Source organism: Gymnodraco acuticeps, unplaced genomic scaffold (genome assembly GCF_902827175.1).
Source record: "Gymnodraco acuticeps unplaced genomic scaffold, fGymAcu1.1, whole genome shotgun sequence".
Classification (NCBI taxonomy): domain Eukaryota; kingdom Metazoa; phylum Chordata; class Actinopteri; order Perciformes; family Bathydraconidae; genus Gymnodraco; species Gymnodraco acuticeps.
Window position 1 is genome coordinate 2,094,246 of NW_022991064.1, and position 23,110 is coordinate 2,117,355.

Genomic DNA, 23,110 nt, shown 5'->3' on the forward strand with positions numbered 1-23,110 from the left:
CACACACACACACACACACACACACACACACACACACACACACACACACACACACACACACACACACACACACACACACCCTCAGACTGTAAGAACTGTGCGGCTCTGTCCGCCAGCATGTTGTGTAACTGTTCTCACTTTCTCCATCTTCTGTCTTTCCCTCAATCTCTTCTGTTGGCATACTAGCAAGGCGTTCACACAGGTCAATGGTCAATAGAGTCCTGTGTTGTCTGGAAGTGATACCTTAGCAATATTTTGGCCTGTTTGTGCATGTTTTAGGAGTTGCTTAATGTTTTGCAGGTGCGTGTGTTTTACTGGAAATCTGCACAATTCGTTAATACTCATATGTCTAGACTACAGATTGAATAATAGACCGCAGGTGTATAAATGTAAGTTATTTTTAGTGTCCCTGTAATCCCTTTCCAGTGCTGGAAGTTAATTCTTGCTGTAAAGAAGACGTTTAAAGTTTCTTTGCTGAATTTACAAGAAGAAAGTTTGGTAAAAGAAAATGGCTGTGGTCAAATAAAAAGGCTGGCCACCCATGTGGGTTCATGATAACAGGCAGGAATGGTCGTGGTTGTGGCGAAGTTTTGTGAGAATTGAATGAATCAGCTAAAATATGTGGTCAGGTTTTAAGTGCATTTTCTCCGCGAGATCTGTGGTCGTTACCAAACTATCATGGGCTGTTGTTGAACTATTTGGTGTTTTTTGAAAAAGCTGGGGCATGTTCAGGTGATGATTCCTCCACTCATGGAGCAGCTCAAATGTTAACCACAAAAACAACCGCGTCTTCTTCCCTCCATGACACCGAATCCTCACACTTGGTCTACCTGTAGTCTCTCTTGGGCACGTGGTTTAGGAAATGCCTGGAAGTCCTGATCCACACAAGTACCGCTTAAGGGAAGTGGAGGCATAGCACCTTCAACCTCACCTCCCCAGCGCTGGTGATTTCATTAGCGGGCAGACGGAGCAGTTAGGGAAATGTGTGCTTGGCTTGCACTCGGCCGCGGTGTCTGTGTCTCTTCTTCCTGTCTGAGCCACTTGAGATGCTGCTGAGTTTGGGTTTGGAGGCTGTTGAGTCTGCTTTGGCCGGCCGAAGCCTTCGCAGATTAGCATTTCGGCTCTGTTGACATGGCATCCAACACATGTTTGAGAAAGACATAGAGGAATGCTTTTTACCAGGTGGTTTGGAGACAGATCTGTGAAGTGTTCTCGAAATGGGAAAGTGGATGTCTGTCTATGTTCATAATATGAACACTTGCCAACATGTGTTTTTGTGTTTGATGTGGGCATTTTTTAAGATTCATTTGTGGCTTTATTTGATAGCTGTTGATCGACTGAAGGGGAAAGAATGAGAGAGATGGGGCGATATTCAGCAAAGTGCCGCAGGTCGGGTTTGAACTCAAGCCACAGCGGTCAGGACTCAGCCTTGGATTCCTGAAAGGGTCAAATATGTCTTTTTGCTTCTGATCTGTATCAGAGCATTTTTATTATTAAGTATCTGTTATCGGAATATCAGCTGCACAGTCTATTGTTTTGCGAAAACAGCTCTCAACATAATGTGCATTTTATGGTTAATTTGATCACACACTACTCATGTTAATGTGATGTTTTGAAACAGAAGCAGTATCTGTGGTCCAACTGCAAGAAAGAAGTGCACAACAATTACAAAGAGATGGAAAATTACATCAAAGTGTCACACAAGGTACAAAAGAATACAAAATGACCTTGACAACTGAAAATGAGGCAGAAAAAACTACAAACACACACAAATTGACTAAGAGAGACACAAAACAACAACAAAGAGACACTTAATGTAAACAAAGTGATAACAAAACAACCCAAAAGAGCTTTAAAGTAAAGAAAGTTGAATTCACAGAGACGCAAAAGATTAATAATGAGCCGCTTAAAGAATAGAGAGACACACAACTACTAAAGGAGATGATAACAATGAGATGCACTACAGAAAGACACAACAAAGACTACAAGAGAGCATCATCTTTTTGAGTCTGGCTGTGTAGCTTCAATGTAGCAGGGGTTAGGGGGGCTTTTACTAGAGGTGGGAAGTAGTGGAGTACAAATACTTTGTTACTGTACTTAAGTACATTGTTCTGGTATCAGTATTTTACTCCACTACTTATTTTTCTGACGACTTTTTAATTTTACCTCTTACATTTTTAACAGAAATACCTGTACTTTCTACTTCTTACATTTTGAACCCAAATACCTGTACTTTCTACTTCTTACATTTTGAACCCAAATACCTGTACTTTCTACTTCTTACATTTTGAACCCAAATACCTGTACTTTCTACTTCTTACATTTTTAACAGAAATACCTGTACTTTCTACTTCTTACATTTTTAACAGAAATACCTGTACTTTCTACTTCTTACATTTTGAACCCAAATACCTGTACTTTCTACTTCTTACATGTTGAACCCAAATACCTGTACTTTCTACTTCTTACATGTTGAACACAAATACCTGTACTTTCTACTTCTTACATTTTGAACCCAAATACCTGTACTTTCTACTTCTTACATGTTGAACACAAATACCTGTACTTTCTACTTCTTACATTTTGAACCCAAATACTTGTACTTTCTACTTCTTACATGTTGAACCCAAATACCTGTACTTTCTACTTCTTACATGTTGAACACAAATACCTGTACTTTCTACTTCTTACATGTTGAACACAAATACCTGTACTTTCTACTTCTTACATGTTGAACCCAAATACCTGTACTTTCTACTTCTTACATTTTGAACCCAAATACCTGTACTTTCTACTTCTTACATTTTGAACCCAAATACCTGTACTTTCTACTTCTTACATGTTGAACCCAAATACCTGTACTTTCTACTTCTTACATGTTGAACACAAATACCTGTACTTTCTACTTCTTACATGTTGAACACAAATACCTGTACTTTCTACTTCTTACATGTTGAACCCAAATACCTGTACTTTCTACTTCTTACATTTTGAACACAAATACCTGTACTTTCTACTTCTTACATGTTGAACCCAAATACCTGTACTTTCTACTTCTTACATGTTGAACACAAATACCTGTACTTTCTACTTCTTACATGTTGAACTCAAATACCTGTACTTTCTACTTCTTACATGTTGAACTCAAATACCTGTACTTTCTACTTCTTACATGTTGAACCCAAATACCTGTACTTTCTACTTCTCTCATTTCCCAAACAGCTGGTTCCTTTAGTCTGAATGTGTGTTTGGTGGCGTGATCATTATTCTTCAGAGTCATTGCGTGCCTATTGATTTGAACACGATCCGTGTATCCATCATTTCCTGGTCTTCTCTAAAGAAGAGGGACCAATGGAAACGTTGTCATGTTGCCGTTGTTCAGCATGGAAACATTCATTAGCTAACAATGACATTATTGTTGTATTAATATAAAGGGAGGTCAGGTACTCTTTAAAGCAGCTGCTAGTTATGGGTACTTTTTACTGAAGTACATTTCCACTTCTTTACTTTTACTTGAGTAAAGAAGTTGAGTCAGTACTTCTACTTTTACCAGAGTATTTTTAAACACGAGTATCTGTACTTCTACTTGAGTAAAGGATGTGTGTACTTTTGCAATCTCTGGCTTTTACACATGGGTAATCCATCCATCTGTATTTGTGTGTGGATGCCAGACAGTACAGCTATCTAACTGCTATTGGAAAGTCAGAACAGAAGAGTGATGACTACAGAAATACTACTGTATGTCATGATGGGGTTGGCGGTGCCCTTTTACACCCGAGGGTCAGACTCTCCCCTCATCAATGCTACTTTTCTGTTCTGCTCTTTCTTTTCGGTGTATTTCTGTATCTGTTATGTGTGAGGATTTCTTTTTTCAGCTAAATCTGTTTTATATTAAGTGTCACCCGGCCTGCCAGACGAGGCTTTTTTGCTGTAAATCTGTATGCCGCTCATGTTCAATGACCGATGGTGGCTTTGATTCAATATTAGATCTCTTCTGAAACCCAGGGTTTTGTTATGGTTTGTTTTGAATGGACCGGTTTTTATGTGAAAAAGGGGGAAAGTTAACGAGGTTGAGCATTTCCAAGACACCCGCATAACCACTTAACAGAGCTATATTGTGTTCTCATGCATACTGAGAGTGTGTGTGTATAGCATTTTGTGGGTGTTCTTGTGTGCGAGAGTATGTACGGGTCTTGGTCCAGCAATGGCTCATGGTGGCCAGCCAGAGAGGATTGCGTGAGATTTCTTAACAGCGTCTGCAGAGCTATTTGAACAAAACATTTGATAAACAGATTGTGAGCATGTCTGCGTCTGATCCCGGTTCATGCGCGGCTCCTGGGTTTGAGTGAGTGTCGCTATGGTTATTGAGAAAGTTTGACGCCTGCAGAATGGTGGGCATCCAGAGCCGCATTTTAAATTACAACTGCACCAAAAACCACAGACCCCCAAACCAGACGAGCTTCCCTGCCAGCCAGCCAGCAAGTCGGCCAACGAGCAAACACTGTCCTTCCAAAAACGGCTCTCTCCTTCTCCTGTTTATTTATTTTAACATCTTTGCTTTCTTCATTTCTCATAGATTTGCTTTGGTGTGAACATTGGAAATTCTTCTTCTTCCTCGCAAAAACTCCATAAACAGATACAGCAGACACACACACACTTTTCGTTAAATGACAAAAAACCAGAGCAACACTTTTGGTGAATGACTGTAAAACAGGAATTTGACTATGTAACTATGTGGCTGCTAAACAATCACAGACGTCGGTTGGAGCAGAGCTGTTAAACAGACCTGGTATCTGCACACACATGGTGCCAATTAACACACCTTTCTGTAAATACGTGTGAGTTGAAGCCTGCTGTGAACTCCCAGATTACTCGCCAAACCCTGCTTCCAATTAACTGCAGTGTGTAATTCCATGTCATTTTGCAATTACAAAATGTCAGATCATTTTCAAATTAGAAAATGTCAACGCTTGTTTGAGTTACTGCTGTAAGCTTGCAGAGTGAACTCCCCTCACACTGTCACTATCCATACCTGCAGAGACTACTAAGATGTTTCACTCACACTGTGACATCCATTTGTATTATATAAAGCAGGGGAATTAAAAGAGAGAGGTGACGACCCACTAAAATAAATCAAATATTTTATTTAGTCTCTTGATTTGCTGAAAGTCACCTATCCCTGTTATGGATGTGACTCTGCTGCCAAGTCTCTAGTCAAATGTGCGGAAAGTTAACAGATTGCAGTATATTGTTTTTCACAGCTACGAACCGTTTTCTCTACTCCTCACACAATTTCCATGCCTGATACTTTAATACCATGACAGTTTTGGCAAACGGGAGAAAAATGGAGCTGAAATTACATTTTGCCTTCCATAGTATCACAAAATACCTCCGCACAGTCATCAGTCTAAAGAGAGCTGAGTTGAATCCAGTCCTGGACACCTAGCGTTGCTCACTTAGGATACGCAAACACACTAACCATCCTGGTTTCCTGTTCGCACCTGACCACGGTTGAGAAAATATTTGGCAGCGGTCATTTCTTCCAGTAGAAAATTAAAGTCAACAGATCTGCCTGTCACAGGTTCTCAGGGCCATCTTAATCAAATATTAACCCAACGAAATACTCACCGCTTACAGTGCAGCAGCTGAGAGCCCGAGCGTCTGCTTACGGGTTATATTTCTATATGTTTGCACCTCATATTTGGACGTATACAATGTAATTCATGATCTCTTCTGCTTTCCCTAGAAACATGTCTCCTTGGCTGCCTTGGTTTCCTTTGGCTAAAGTGTCTGCGGCTGGCTTGGCTATAAAACACTACGCTCTTAGATAGACAAACTAATCAAACTAATCCTCACTGCAAAAAAAAAAAATTGCTTTAAATTGCTTGCAGTAAAGTAATTTAATAATGTCAGCCCATAAAGAGTAAATGCATGTTTCACAAGGGGAAATGACTCTGTGCTTTGCAACTTTCAAGTATTTCAAATTAAAAAAATTCCATCTGCGTATCTGCAGCTGTGTGAGAATTCGCCTGAGATGCACTAAAGCATAATGGCAAGGTGTCAAACCAACAACAGTACCTATTATTACTGTGGGTCTAAATTCTTTATCCAATAAAACCCGTCTGCAGGTCATTGATTCCAAGAAGTAAAACATATATTCTGCTGTTATTTCTCCTTCGCTTCTCGTAAACTGCAATCCAAGATTTAAACAACCCAATAAAGTTACGTCATATTGAAGCATATTAAAAATGTCCTTCCTCTTCTGTTTGTTCCTCCAGTTCTTTGTGTGTGACATCTGAAGCTCAGGATGCTGGTGACCATGCTGCTGGCTCCTGTCTGTGTGCTTCTGATGCTCGGGGGCCGGGCCCTCGCTGGAGGCTACCCCCCCATCGCCCACATGAAGTACATGCAGCCCATGATGAAAGGGCCCATTGGACCCCCATTCAGAGAAGGAAAGGGACATTATGTCGGTGAGTGATACACTGCTTTACTTTGAGATCTCACACACTTCCACTGGGTCATTTGACTGATGCCATGTAGAAATATATTGATTAGGATAAACCCCTTGAGATGCACCATCTTGTTTTCAAGGGGGTCCCGACAAAAGCAACGTCTTACATACATACATGAACAAAATAACAGAAAGCAAAGCATGACAAACCACGTACAGTCTGTTAAGTAAAATTCATGAAGTAATACAATCGTTACCATACAACCATATGATTCAGACACAGAAGAAGCACTCAAGTAAAGGTAGCCATATTCTGCAGGTAAACGATACAACCCCATATACTTTATTGTCCCTGTAAGGACATTTTTGCTTGGCTGCGTTCTGCAGTTCCACAACAGATACAAAGTATACCTACGTCATAGTACACGACAAAATACATAATAACACATGACAACTGTGTTAAAGTGGTAAAAGTACTGCATTCAAAAATGTACTTAAATCAAAGTACAAAAGACCTAGCATCGAAATATACAAAAGTAAAAGTACTCAGTATGCTGAATGGCACATTTCCAAATAATACCTTTTACTGAACGTTACTGAATTACAACAATCATTGCATTAATATGTTAGCATCGCTGTGTTTCAGATGGTTAACGTTATTACTTTAATTAGTGCCGGGTAGCTTGATACATATTGAAAACATCATCAGTTATTAGTTGAAATATAATATATTCTTTTATTGATCTTAACATTGAAAAGTAGTCAAAACAACAAGTAACTCATTTTTTCAGAGAAATGTGCTGCAGTAAAAAGTACAACATGAAAGTCTTCAATGTAGTGGAGTAGAAGTATAAGTAGTGCAAAACTCTAGGACGTACCTAAAGTGGTAGAAAGTTCAGTACGTAAATGTAACTAGTTACAATCCATCACTGAATTTAAGCATATATTATTGAGATACTTCACTCACTGAGGCAATGCTAAGTCTTTGATAAGTCTCACAAATACCCAACTACAGTCAAGTCTTGATGTTTATGTTTAATTTAGAAAGAAATAGGTCCTAACTTAACGTTATTTTCTGCCGTCTGAATACCTCCTTTGGTATCTTGATAACTTACCAATGTAAGCAAGATGTAGATCATAAGTCACAGTATACACACAGTATAGACAAAATACATACAAAATAAAAAATATAAAAATAACTTCCTAGGAAGAAAATAGTCTTCAACATCGCATTTAAAGATATGGAGACCCTCCCTGGACAGACGTGTGCACTAAAGCTTCTGGGTTTTCGCGTCTCTCTTCAGGCAGTTGAAGGACGCCCTGAGGGTCCAGCAGCGTTTGGTAGGACCCCAGTTGGGGCCTAATAGAGGCCTGAGTGCCCACTGTTGTTCCTCCTGCCATCTGGATGCTGTTACCCCATTGTTTATCACATATTCTTTAGCTGTGGGATGGAGAAGAGAGTGTGAAGGAAATACATATACTGTATATGATATGAAAGGGCTCAGGCAAAGGGGAACTGGGGAAGGGAGTGGGGGTGATAATCATCCTGAAAAATGTGCATGCTGTCATTGCCATCATTATCACATTTGACTCTAAATACCAATACAAGTTATGGATCATATGAGACGTGTCTGGTGTTAACAGAGGCCCCATCTTCAAAGCAAACCAGGGGGCACATTTTCATTTCAGTACCATAATATGATGATCGACAAAGACAGACTCCAGAAGTTGGATTCAGAGCTAATTTAGTGTTGAAACATTGCCTTTAAATCCCTCACAGAAACATCAAAGACGTGCTAAAAGCAGTCATGCTTTCTATACATGCTATTTTTTGTTAGCAACAAGATTTACATTTGGAGTGAAACTAATTCACCATGTCGCTAGTGTGAACAAAATGCCTCTACTGCCACTCAGTGGTCATATGTCCACATTGCAACACCTTCCAAACAATTGATCAATTATTGTTCAACTAAAATACGATTTATGTTTCTATAATCTTCATAGGATGTGGTGTAATAATAAAATGTATGAATAAGGTCAACTTTTGTTTTTATACAGAATAGACCAGGGGTTCCCAAACTTTGCCATGCCAAGGACCCCCATATAGCATTATCCTCTGGCGGGGACCCCCCTGTTGCAAAACATGTTTTAAATAATGAGTACATTATGATGGCAAATATGACAAATTAATCATACAGCTTAATATATTTTCTTAATATATATTTGTATTAATAATTAATAATCAGTTATTCTTTTGTATTTATCTTTTGTTTGTCATTCATTACATTCATTGTGTCTTCTGTTATAAACATTCTTAACACAATATTAAACAGTAATATCAACAGTAAACATATTTTTAAAGCATTTTTAAAGTGATTTCTGTCTTTATAATATTATATAATTTTGAACAGTAATATGAACAATTAACATATATTTTTAGCATTTTTGAAAGCTACTTATGCCTTAATAATATTATATATAATATTCAACAGTAATAGTAACAATACACATATTTATATTCATATATATAAACAACAATATTTGCTACATCCGTGCTCTCATCCAGCTGCAGAGCAAAATATTCACTATCTCTCACTTGCTCTAAAAGCTGAGCAGATACTCAGTTTCACTCTCAGAAGCGGAAGCTCGATTCTGATTGGCTTGAAGGGCAGTCGTGAGATTTAAAAAAAAAAATAATAATAATTAATAAATACAAAATATTAAAAGATTGCCATCAAAGGACCCATAGATTGATAGATATGCAGTTAAGCGCTTTGAGCACCAGGAAAAGCGCTTTATAAATGTAATGTATTATTTATTATTATTAATAACATCAACAAAAAAAAATGTAACTTTAAAAAAAGAAAATAATTCCCCTTTCCCTCAAACTTTGCGTGACCCCCCTGGCGCCCCCCCGGGGGGTCGGGGCCCCCACTTTGAAAAACACTGGAATAGACAACCTCACAAAATAAATCTGACAATGTCCAATATTTAGTGAATGAACTTGTATTACCAATAGATGTTCAAGTCAAAATAAATACTTAAAACATGTCAAATGTTTCAATGCAAGACTTTTTGTTGTAGAAAAAGGCTCCCAGTGGTTCATCTAGGTTCTCTGGTGCTCAAACCTGCATGAGCCATGTATCAATCTGAGCTGAAGAGCAAACAGTACCCCTTTAGATTTGCTCTTATAAGAGCTTTAATACATTTCTTGAATCCGTTAGTTCAGATTGATTTGAAAACACGACTTGAGAGCAAGGCCAAATGAACTGAAGAAGCCCCTTATTTCCTCTCTCTGTGTGATGTATGAAGGTGGCAGTGGAGCTGTAGCTAAACACACAACGCTGAGGCTATAAGGCTCTTTAGATACCTGACCTCAATGTTTCAGATGGCACTCTTGCTTATACTGTAGGCAAACCTCGAGTGTTGATGTTTTATGTAAATATTAATTCAGAGGGTGGAAACCTAAAGTGATCACACCTGAAATGTCCCTATTGAACAAAACCTGTCAGTGAGAATACGTCAAAACTAAAGCAAGAAGTCAGATAATAATTGATCATGTACACAGATTTTTCTATCGTTTCTGCATCCACTGGATTTGAGCAATGAGGCTCAAATACTAGCAGGAACAATGGAAAAACATTGCTGGAACCACAAAAATATACACAACATTGTTAAAATGTGTCTTTTTCTCTAAGATGACCAATGTTTTCAATCTACTGATTAGCCTTGTACTGATGGTACTAAATGTACTTATATTCAAACCACTGCTCTGTAATAAATGTTGCTTATATGGGATCATGAACATTATATTATGAGAGGTATCTTTTTGATACTAATACACTTCTTTACAAGGATGCATTCTTGTTAGCTACCAGCAGGGGGAGCAGAGGTCTTTAGTTACATCAGTGAATGTACTGTATAGGGAATTCCATGTTTGATCAAAACAGTATGTTTCCCCCTACATCATACCCTGCTGTAGAGTTACAGGTGTAAGTGTATTGAAAGATCCAAGGTTTGGGAAGCCATGTTTCATATAATGCTCTTTCTCTGCTAAAGCATGGATTAGGTGATTTTGATCTTTGCAACTGTATTTTATTGAAATCCTAACGCTATGCATTTTAAATGATGGATACTTGTTGTTTGCACTTTCTTATACAATGAGATCAAGGTGAGCTGCCCTCAGGCAATATGACTTATACCCAGGCGAAGTGCTGCTGAAATGAGGTTGAACCCTGTTATAATTGGCCTGGGGAGATGAAGTGTTCTGCAGACAGAGCTTGTTCCTGGAGGTGTTTCTCTTTCACTCAAAGAAAAATGACTTTTACATGTGGCATACTTTTTTCAGTCAAAATTATTTATATTTTGCATTTTACTTACACTTTAAAACCCAACTCAGTCAGCTAAAAGACATAAAAGGGAATTAATGTCCAATTGTATATGTTCGTAACAACTGCTGATTTTAGGAGCATATTCCGTTTTTATATCAAGTGGAGACCTGTCCAGTAATCTGATAGGATTTAGGCTTTCATGACACCTAACATGCAGTCAAGAAAAATAATGAATTCATTACCTGAATAGGCAGTAATATTACTATAAACAGAGACTTACTAGAAATATAAAGACGTGCATTCAGAGGCCCATTCCATGTGACATTTTTTTGCTTTAAACTGTCGACAATCAAAGGATTTAATTGACATGATTGAAGTTTTAATTGTATTTCCTAGGGATTGATGTTGCATTAACAGATCATTATTTTATATCTTTACTTAAAGGTGGGGTAGGTAAGTTTGAGAAACCAACTCGTGTGCTAGAATTTGAAAATACACAACCGGAAAAAATCTGCCACTTCCTTACAGAGCCCCTCCTCCAACACACGAATGCGCATGACCATTTTTTAATGGCTTTTGTCAACACTTAAGATATTCATTGCTATCGGGATGTTAAGAGCATTCTATGGAATATAACAAAAAGTGTATCTCAAGCCGGTTTCTCAAATGTACCTACCCCACCTTTAATTCACAAGTTTTCCTTCCTTCCTTCTGCCCTGCTTTGTTTTTTTCCTTGAATATGGACATATACCACAAAGGGATTTTTGATATATTCTCTCTTAAGTGCCTTTAAACCTGCTACATGTACTTTATCTCTACAGTGTATTGAGACTGATATTTTAAAACTCACTCATATTTAATGTAAAAAAGGAAATTATTTGTATCTAATCCATCAATCTGTGAGTTGGCACTGCTGCACCAACGCAGTCTGTCCTCTAATACAGGGGTTCCCAAACTTTTCAGCCTGCAACCCCCAAAATAACAGTGCCAGAGACAGGCAAACCCCCCACCAGGAGAATTGTCAACGGGGAAATTCTATAGATGGCCAGTCCGCCCCTGAAAAATGTCTATGCACACGTTATTATTAATAATAATAATACAAATAATAATAATAATTATGAATAATAATTCATTTGTAATCATCTCGCGACCCCCCCTCGGGGTCTCGCAACCCCCACTTTGGGAACCCCTGCTCTAATGAACCTCAATGACCGAGATATTTTACTATGTTACAGTCGGGATCATTATAGCTTAACTGGATGCAAACTTTTAAGGTTTGATGATTTTCTTCAAGGGTTTATTGATTGTCTTTTTATAAAAGTAGTATCCGTTTAAACACCTGACACTCCTACCACTAAGTGGCAGTAATGTGTAAAGTCCAGTGTCCACCCATCCTTAATTTCTTATGAGAAAACAAAGCAGTGTTGCCTTCTGAGTAGATTACAGGGGGGTATACTACGAAGCAGGATTTTCGCTTAGCCGGCTAACTTCAGGGAAAACACCGGCTTTCGGGTCCTACGATGCTGGTTCTCTTTTTAGCGGGCTAGATCTCCATGGTAACTTATGCTGTGCGGCTAACCTGCTCCGGAGCAGGTTAGGTTGCAGGCTAAGAGCTCAACTCAGTGAAAGCACCGCCTGCTGACCAATCAGAGCTCAGTGTGCGGAGTTTAAAGCGATCAAGTCATATTACAGGAGAAAGGAAATACAGAAAAGCTGCCGTTGCAGGAAAGACGGCCGGCAAAAATCAACTGACTGTGTGAACGTGAACATTAATAGAATATCACCTCCCATCTTCAGAGCAATCTGACTATTATAACATTAGCGTTAAGAAAGCTTACTTAAATATTTGCCACAACATAAGTAACCGGATCAGAGTAACATTAAGTACAGTCCACGGCATATCACTTCATAATGTATCATATATCTCCTTATCTGAGTCAGCTGAGCCGTATCTGGCCGTGCAACACTCACAGTGTCACATACTGTATGCAGAAGTATTATTTTAAGCAACACATTAAGTTGACGAAACACTCGAGAAAAATGTAATTAAAGTCAGATCGTGTCTTAGTTAATGTATTACCTGTTAATTACCTGTTAATGTACGCATTCAAACTTTTTCTGTTACCAGCTGTATTCACCTTGCAGGTGCAGCTATGTGGCTTTTATCCTGGATAAAGTGTTTAAGTCATGGATGTTTAAAGTTTAACGTCTTCATATTTGTCTAATTATATAGTTGACTTTTCATTCAGGAAGTATGACACTGCGCTGTCAGTATGCTTCTCCATGTTTGTGATTGGTCGAATGCTCCAGATACCACCCCTTTCATGTGAACGCGCACCTAACTAGATAGGACACGGCTGGCTTGAGCGATCCACTTGATAACCCGCGTCGTAGGACCGTTTAGCGAGAGCGCGTATGTTTTGGATTAGGCCAACCGGCTAACTCAAACATATCCAGGTTAGGTTGAACCAGCTTCATAGTATAGGCCTCAGGTGGTTACTTGAATACCTCTAAAGGTGCAGCTGTATGCTACAATGTCACATCACATCTCATCACATCACATCACATCTCATCTCATCTCATCTCAATACATCTCATCACATCTTATCTCATCTCATCTCAATACATCTCATCACATCACATCTCATCTCATCTCATCACATAACATCTCATCACATTACATTATTACATTACATTGCATTTAGCTGACGCTTTTATCCAAAGCGACTTACAATAAGTACATTCGACCAGGAAGACACAACCTTGAAGAAAACAGAATCATATAAGTACATCAGGTTTCATAGAGCCAAACATTTCAAGTGCTACTCAACTGGCTTTAGGTAAGCCAGTCCTTTATTAGTATAAAAGTGCTTCGTTAATAGTTCTAACGCTCGAAGTGGAGTCGAAAGAGATGAGTTTTCAGTTTGCGCCGGAAGATGTGCAAGCTATCTGCCGTCCTGATGTCAATGGGGAGCTCATTCCACCATCTTGGAGCCAGGACAGCAAACCCACGTGTTTTCGCCGATGGGAACTTGGGTCCCCCTCGCAGCGAGGGCGCAACGAGTCGTTTGGCTGATGCAGAGCGTAGTGCACGTGCTGGGGTGTACGGTTTAACCATGTCCTGGATGTAGGAAGGGCCAGATCCATTCGCAGCATGGTAAGCAAGTACCAGTGTCTTGAAGTGGATTCTAGCAGTTACCGGAAGCCAGTGAAGGGAGCGGAGGAGCGGAGTGGTGTGGGAGAATTTAGGAAGGTTGAAGACCAGACAAGCCGCTGCATTCTGGATGAGCTGCAGAGGTCGGATGGCACATGCAGGTAGACCAGCCAGGAGGGAGTTGCAGTAGTCTAGGCGTGAGATGACGAGAGCCTGGACCAGAACCTGAGTCGCTTTCTGAGTCAGCTGGGGACGTATCTTCCTGATGTTGTAAAGCGTGTATCTGCAGCAACGGGTTGTAGCAGCGATGTTTGCCGTGAAGGACAGGTTGTTATCTAGGGTCACACCCAGATTCCTTGCAGTCTGAGTCGGGGAAACAACTGAGGTGCCGATGTTGATTGTTAGGTCAAGAGTGGGACAATCTTTTCCCGGGAGGAAGAGCAGCTCAGTCTTGTCAAGGTTGAGCTTGAGGTGGTGAGCAGACATCCACTGAGAGATGTCAGCTAGACAAGCAGAGATGCGTGCAACGACCTGGGTCTCTGAGCGGGGAAAGGACAGAATTAATTGGGTGTCATCAGCGTAGCAGTGGTATGAAAAACCATGCGGGCTAATGACTGATCCGAGCGAGTTTGTGTACAGGGAGAAGAGGAGGGGACCAAGAACAGAGCCCTGAGGGACCCCCGTAGTTAATTGACAAGGGTCGGACTCAGACCCTCTCCAAGTCACCCTGTAGGTACGGTCTTTCAGGTATGAGGTGAGGAGGGAAAGTGCAGAGCCTGAAACTCCAAGTTTTTGGAGAGTGCGAAGGAGGATCTGATGATTCACCGTGTCGAATGCAGCAGACAGGTCCAATAGGATGATGACAGAGGAGAGGGATGCAGTTTTGGCAGTGTGCAGTTCCTCCGTGACAGCAATGAGAGCAGTTTCTGTGGAGTGACCTGCCTTGAAACCAGACTGGTGCGGATCCAGAAGGTTGTTCTGATTGAGATAACAGGAGAGTTGTTTAAAGACAGCGCGTTCAAGTGATTTAGACAGGAACGGGAGGAGAGAGACAGGCCTGTAGTTTATAACATCAGACGGGTTGAGAGTGGGTTTCTTTAGGAGAGGGTTTACTCATCTCATCACATCTCATCACATCTCATCACATAACATCACATCTCAATACATCTCATAACATCTCATGACATCTCATCTCATCACATCTCATAACATCTAATCTCATCACATCTCATCTCATCACATAACATCTCATCACATAACATCACATCTCATAACATCTCATCTCATCACATAACATCTCATCACATCTCATAACATCTCATCACATCTCATCACATAACATCACATCTCATCTCATCACATAACATCACATCTCATCACATCTCATAACATCACATAACATCTCATCACATAACATCACATCTCATCACATCTCATCTCATCACATAACATCACATCTCATCACATCTCATCACATCTCATCACATAACATCACATCTCATAACATCTCATCTCATCACATAACATCTCATCACATAACATCACATCTCATAACATCTCATCTCATCACATAACATCTCATCACATCTCATCTCATCTCATCACATAACATCACATCTCATAACATCTCATCTCATCACATAACATCTCATCACATCTCATCACATCTCATCACATAACATCACATCTCATCTCATCACATAACATCACATCTCATCACATCTCATAACATCACATAACATCTCATCACATAACATCACATCTCATCACATCTCATCTCATCACATAACATCACATCTCATCACATCTCATCACATCTCATCACATAACATCACATCTCATCACATCTCATCACATAACATCACATCTCATCACATAACATCACATCTCATCACATAACATCTCATCTCATCACATCTCATAACATCTCATCACATCTCATCTCATCACATCTCATCACATAACATCTCATCTCATCTCATCACATAACATCACATCTCATCACATAACATCACATCTCATCACATAACATCTCATCTCATCACATCTCATAACATCTCATCACATCTCATCTCATCACATCTCATCACATCACATCTCATCACATAACATCTCATCTCATCTCATCACATAACATCACATCTCATCTCATCACATCTCATCACATCTCATCTCATCTCATCACATCTCATCTCATCTCATCACATAACATCACATCTCATCACATCTCATCACATCTCATCTCATCTCATCACATCTCATCTCATCTCATCACATAACATCACATCTCATCACATCTCATCACATCTCATCACATAACATCTCATCTCATCTCATCACATAACATCTCATCTCATAACATCACATCTCATCACATCTCATCTCATCTCATCTCATAACATCACATAACATCACATAACATCACATAACATCACATCTCATCACATCTCATCACATAACATCACATCTCATCACATCTCATCACATCTCATCACATCTCATCACATAACATCTCATCACATAACATCACATCTCATAACATCACATCTCATCACATCTCATCACATCACAATACATGCTGACACCTTTATCAAGAGTGTCTTACAATAATTGCTTCCAATCACAATGAAATACATTTAGGAATGTATAAACTTAGTACATTAGCTCTCAATAAACCAACACATTTAAAGTGTAGATAAGGACTTGCATGTACTGCCCCACACACAGACACTGCACCTATTATGTTTTTACCATATTGATCAGTTTCCTGCTCCTTTTGTTTGGAAATACATGTTTATATTAACAACATAATTTCTTTTCCAGATATGCCACCCATGATAGAAGTGAAGGGGGAACCAGGCCCCCAAGGGAAACCTGGACCAAGAGGTCCTCCTGGGCCGTCAGGACTTCCAGGAAAACCTGGACTGGGCAAACCAGGTCTTAATGGCCAGCCAGGCCTTCAGGGGCCTCCTGGTTTTCCAGGAATCGGTAAGCCTGGACTTCCAGGTCTCCCGGGAAAGCTTGGGCCAAAGGGGATGTCAGGGCTTACTGGTGAGGTTGGCCCTCGAGGTGAACCAGGTCCAAGAGGTTTATCAGGGCAGCCCGGCTTCCCCGGCCCAGCTGGCTTGTCTCTGAATGGGAAACCCGGACTTCCAGGCGTCAGAGGCCCCCCTGGGGCTCAAGGGGAACCAGGATTAAAGGGTCTTTCAGGCCAGCCAGGAGAGCGTGGGTCTAAGGGTGAGAATGGACAAGGGAAGCCAGGGCCTTCTGGTATAAGGGGTCCTCCTGGGCTTAAAGGCAGTCCAGGACCACCTGGTCTTCCAGGTATTGGCAAGCCAGGACTGAAAGGTTTGCCTGGACTACCTGGTCTTAAAGGTGATCTAGGAAACCCGGGGGAAGGAGGAGAACCAGGAGAGCCCGGGGCTCCAGGTCTACAAGGTCTGCCAGGGCCAGTTGGGTTAGGAAAGACTGGGCTAGATGGACTGCCTGGAGGTCCAGGTCAAGTAGGTCCAAAAGGGGAGGCAGGGCAAAGGGGTTCTCCTGGATTTCCTGGGACCCCTGGCTATGGAAAACCTGGTCTAAGTGGGCCAAAAGGAGAGAAGGGCCATGGTGGATTGCCTGGTCTCTCAGGGGACAAAGGAGAGCCAGGAATGGTGGGCTCACTTGGGGAACCAGGCTTTGATGGACAAACAGGACCACCAGGACTTCAAGGCCCAATGGGACTCCCTGGAAAACATGGAATGCCGGGACAGAAGGGAGAACTGGGGCCCCAGGGCCCTCCTGGACTGCCTGGCTTCAGAGGTGACCAAGGCCCGAGTGGATCCTTTGGAAAACCTGGCATCCCCGGAGAAAAAGGCCTCCCTGGGTCTATTGGTGCTATTGGAAAACCTGGACCCAAGGGTGAGTCAGGGCATATTGGCCTACCTGGAAATCCAGGGCTGCTAGGTGCTCCAGGGGTTAAAGGTGAGACAGGGTTTATAGGGACTCCTGGCTCCAGGGGTCAGTCAGGTATTCCTGGTCTACAGGGGCCCATGGGCCCCATGGGGCCCCAGGGGGTTCCTGGACTTAAGGGCGACTCCGGAATGCCAGGGCTTCCAGGCCTTGGTAAGTTTGGAGAGAAGGGACCAATAGGTCCTCAGGGTCCTCCAGGGAAACCAGGCCCTGCTGGGCTTAATGGTAACCACGGCACTCCTGGTCTTCCAGGGCCCCCCGGTCCTCCAGGAAATGGTCAAACAGTTGTTGCCGGTCCAACAGATTCACAGTTGGAAGGGGACGAGGTACCAGGGGACAGGAAAGTGCCTGCGTACAATCAAGTCCCCCTCTCGGCCTCCGTGGCTCCAGCCTTCACAGCCATTCTCTCCACACCGTTCCCTCCCTCTGCCATGCCAATCAAGTTCGACAGGACTCTGTACAACGGGCAAAATGCCTACAGCACTGCTACAGGCATGTTCACCGCTCCTTTATCTGGTGTCTACTACTTTGCGTACCACATGCATGTGAAGGGAACTAGTCTGTGGGTGGCACTGTACAAGAACAATGTACCTGCCACTTACACCTATGATGAATACAAGAAGGGCTACATGGACCAGGCGTCCGGTAGTGCGGTCCTTGAGCTGAAGGAGGGTGACCAGGTATGGATCCAGATGCCCTCGGATCAGGCAAATGGCCTCTATTCCACCGAGTACATCCATTCCTCCTTCTCAGGATTCCTGCTCTGTCCCACATAACCCTGTCTTTTCATTCAAACATATTCCTGTAATGACACCTCAGAGGAGCCCTTAACCTAAAATACCTGCAGCCATAACAGAAACACAAAACCCATAGGATTTTATATATTATTGCCATCATCTTTATCCGTCTTACCGTCAGCAACATCAGCGAAAGAAAAAACAAACTTTGTGAATGAAACATGGAAAGATTTAAAAGGCAGGGGAAGGAATTCCATACTCTGTTCTTTATTTCAATGTCCTTCTAACGTGTTTTGGGTTGTATTTCATGTTGGTGTTTTTTAGCTTATATTATTTTAATTATTATATTTTCATAATTGTATTGTTATTATTTGGTCCTTGTCACCATTGTTGTTGTTGTTTATCAGATTCCGACTATTAAGTGCCTTACTTTGTAATGTGCTAGTAACAGACCTTCCCATGTGACTGCACATCCTGCCCAAATGCTCTGACATCACCAGACCCTGGGGGGTGATTAGATCCTCCGGCTGCAGTCATGTCCCCCTTGTGTTTGTATTTAAACCGTGAATGGCAATACTGACATAAAGAGCAATGATACAACATAGCAAATATAGACAAACAATAGCAAAACAAGGCATTTTGTGCTGTTATACCATTTCTTTTCACGTTTTTTTGTCTGGCCTTTTTGGTACCCTGAACGATTGCTACGTTAAAATGATTAATGGGATTAAATCTTTGTTTTAAGAGCGAGATATATATATATATTTGACAATCAGTTGGCATATGTAGGGTGCTTATTTCTCTGCTTCTTTCTGAATTCAGTAGGCGACCATTTAAAAAGGACCTTTATGTTTCTTATAATTTATTCAACTGTCCAGAAATGCCATTGAAGAAATACTATCCGACCTCACAGTATTATAATTATTAAATTTAAACTGCCCTTTTAAAGAGGATAATGCAAGTACAATTCCCTTTTTAATGTTCAGGACAATATGTATTCATACAGATAATGTTTACATGCCATAGAATAGATACTGGAATGAACTGCAAATTGGACACAATTCTAGCTGTATCTATGGTCCGTTTCCCAAATCCCTGAAGTTACTGCTTTCTGATGATACACTACCTATCAATAAATCACATTGAAATGTAAGTGAGAAATCTTTATATGAATGCTATGAAAGCCCCTCATCATAAATATATTTGTTATAACTCCTAAGAAAAACAGGGATGCAAATGGATTACAAATACCTTTCTTCAATGCCAGTTTCTTTGTGACCTGTTGCTGGGCAAACAAGAATAGTTCATATTAATTCCCAAACCATTGTGCCTAAAATATCTGAATTATGGTTTAGCGTAATGTAACATCCGTGGCAACAAGGACAGGATGTTTCAGAACCAAATTAGAATAGAATATACAGCCGGAAATGAGAATGAATCTGCATTTACTCCACGAATAAGTAAAGGGATTGACTGAAGCCCACAGGTTGTGAAATACAGGTCGTTGTGTAACATTTAACAAACCTGTGCCAGATTTCTGGGAGAGTTGGTGGGCCAGAGGTGAGAGTGGTGTATTTACTCATTTCTGCTGGATGAGGCATTAAAGATACATGCTGTGTGTATGTGTGCTTATATGTTGTAGTAGGTATATGCTTCTGTCTGTCACTGTGTCAATATACGTGGGTGGGTGTGTGTGTGTGTGTCTGTGTGTAGTTCACATTGTCCCCCTGGCATTCAGGTCAAAAGCACTCCAGTGAAGATAATGACAAACTTGGATGGAGTTAAGAAACCTTACAGTCCTGTTAATGTTACACCAGTAATCTGACTTTAAAATCTTCCGGCTTGTTCTGGGTTTTTAAGAAAACTCAACGCACTCTGTTGTTGCCTTTGCAAAGTATGTAACAAGTTATGAACTTTGTAATGGTAAGGAGTAAATGATGGGAGACAAAATCGACATATTTGGATAAGAAGACAACATTTACTTAACATAAATTACTGGTTAACACTGAACACTTTTGACTATTTTGCATGTTGGCTCAATGATGGTGTGCAAACGTTTTTATGTTGTACCAAATGATGAAATAACACACATTGTTGTTGTGCAAGATATTATCAATGGTCGCAGATACAGAAGAGAAGAGGTTTGGGCAAAACTGAAAAAAAGGTAGCTTATATTACCGACTCCATGCCTTTTTACTTATGCCGCCCAAACGCTATCATTACACTGAATTTAGGACCACCTTACACCTTGATGGAGGAATGTCAGCGTGCAGGAGGATTGTGCCAAACATTGAGCTTTGCAATCAGAATGAATTTATACTGTTTGACTGAAAAGTGTCTATTAAATCATCTGCCATGCTCTGTTAATATACATAAACAATTTTCTTTTGGGAAAGCAGTTCTAAGATAAGGCCTAATCAGTATTTCAAATCTATGTAATGCAAACCCGCTCTTGTCCATTTCATTTAATGACATGAAAACACCTTCTAAGTATCATTATCGTTATGGGAGTCTACAAGACAATCCAAGGCTCCGTATGTTGCCTTTTTTGTCGCCTTCCATGTTCCGGACATGGTGATGTGAGTTACATGTGGCTATAACTCTCTGTCCTTATATTTTAAAACACAATGTCACGGGCGTGCAGAGTTTGCCCCGTGTGCAAATCATATACTAAGTAGGATCCATGTACCATCTTGATCACAAATGGCTTTGAAGTGTTTTTTGTTTTCTTTAAGAAAAAATATATGTTAAAAAAAAGCCTTGCTTCGGTTATTAAGGGATATTTGTTTGTTTTAGTTTCAATAAATACAAACGGCCATTCCCATTTGCACATGAAATGAATGAAGATGTATTTATACATTTATGATAATTTAATAGGGATGCCAAAACCGACCACCGAAGCCTAGAACGTATACATGGTATTTAACAGCATTGACGAGTTAAGAGCATTTACAACATGTAGTTAGCATTCTAGAGTTGTTTGTGAAGGATTATTTGTGGACTTTTATTTTCTATTTGCGTAATGTACAATGTATCATCTTATAGGATTTTTGTGATACAAGGCTATTGCGTGCACTCTATGCAATAGAATTTGGGTATAAAATGCACTCTTTTTGATTTAAAATGTTTGTCTGCTTATACAAAATCTACAGTACTTGATTGTATTGATATCACATCAATAAAAAACCTTCTTGTATATCAGTGTCAGGTCCTCTCTGTTTGTGTACTGTCTCTGCATCTGGACTATATAACATGTCACTGGAACACACAGGAGTCACCCAGTATCATGAGTACTACTATTAGTTGTTTTGGTAGTATATTTGGTATGGAAATATTTTGCAAGTAAAATAATGAACACTAGAGGGAGATATATAATATATTAAAAACAGTATCAGGCCTTAAGATTTGAAAGATCCTTGTCTGATGTCAGCTCAGAGCCGCATTGATAAGTTTGTCCTTGTCAGTTCAGACGACACACAGATAAGAAGTGTGTGTTGGTAATTTGCTCTGCATGCACATTCATTTGTTGATAACCAAAAGTCCTCTTAAAATGAGAATAACATGAAACTGTGTTTTGGTGTTCCCTGTGTTTAGAAGCACAAAAAGTAGGGGAAATTGACCTAAGAAGAGGGACTTGGAGCAGTGTGTAAAACTGTAGTGGTATCCATTGAACATAAATGGTCCAAACATGCATGCATTTTTGTTAACATACAGACATAATTCGACAAAAAACGTCAATATAAGTAGAATTAGGCTACTTTAGACCAACCTTGATGAGGTCCAAAGACTCTCCGATGTCCTACCACATGCGTTTCTTAGAAGGCCAGTAGAACAACTTGATATGTTATTGGATACACACGTTAGTTATATAACTAATGTCACAAAGCAACATGTGATGATCGCAGGCGTACTAATGTTCAACTATTTTCTGGAACTGTCGTCACCGTGCACCCGGATTCTTCTTACGTCGCTCTGACGCAAGAGCCTCCATGCTGCATTCATGTGACCCCGGTGAACTCGTACATCCAGCCAGAGGACTTGGCGACTTGACTTGATTGATTGAAAAGTTTATTAACAGCTTGTATATTGGGTACAGTACAGTACAGCTCAAAACATACAATTGTTAAGGGGATGCAGACCAGAGAAAGACTTTCGTCTAGTTTACATCAGGGTCCCCCATTTCCAATTCATCATATCATTTAAGACATATAAGACATATTTGACATACATATGGCTTATTTACAATTTACATACTTGCTCACAGGTGTTCTTGTAAATATAAATAACTGCTGCTGTAATATAATTAATATGTGTAAGTAATTGACAAACATTGTGATAAAACCATAGACTGTATACATACAGGGTTACAACAGTAAAACAAATAGAGAAGCTTGCATGTCAAACAAATGTCATGCACATGTTGGCAGTAGGCCACTTAAAAATGATTGCAGCTTTTATGCTTCACTTCAGAGCACAAAATAACCCA

General features: G+C 40.3%; 1 protein-coding gene across 1 annotated transcript in view; it reads left to right on the forward strand.

The window, feature by feature from the left end:
• The window catches only part of col8a2 (collagen, type VIII, alpha 2), a 53,973-nt gene extending 32,153 nt beyond the window's left edge, over nucleotides 1–21,820 (forward strand). Inside the window, exons 2-3 of the mRNA XM_034236743.1 lie at nucleotides 6,279–6,470; nucleotides 16,760–21,820. Of these exons, the coding sequence (XP_034092634.1) occupies nucleotides 6,308–6,470; nucleotides 16,760–18,663 (2,067 nt within the window). The 5' untranslated portion in view covers nucleotides 6,279–6,307 and the 3' untranslated portion in view covers nucleotides 18,664–21,820. The remainder of the gene's footprint in view (nucleotides 1–6,278; nucleotides 6,471–16,759) is intronic.
• The last annotated feature ends 1,290 nt before the right edge of the window (nucleotides 21,821–23,110 follow it).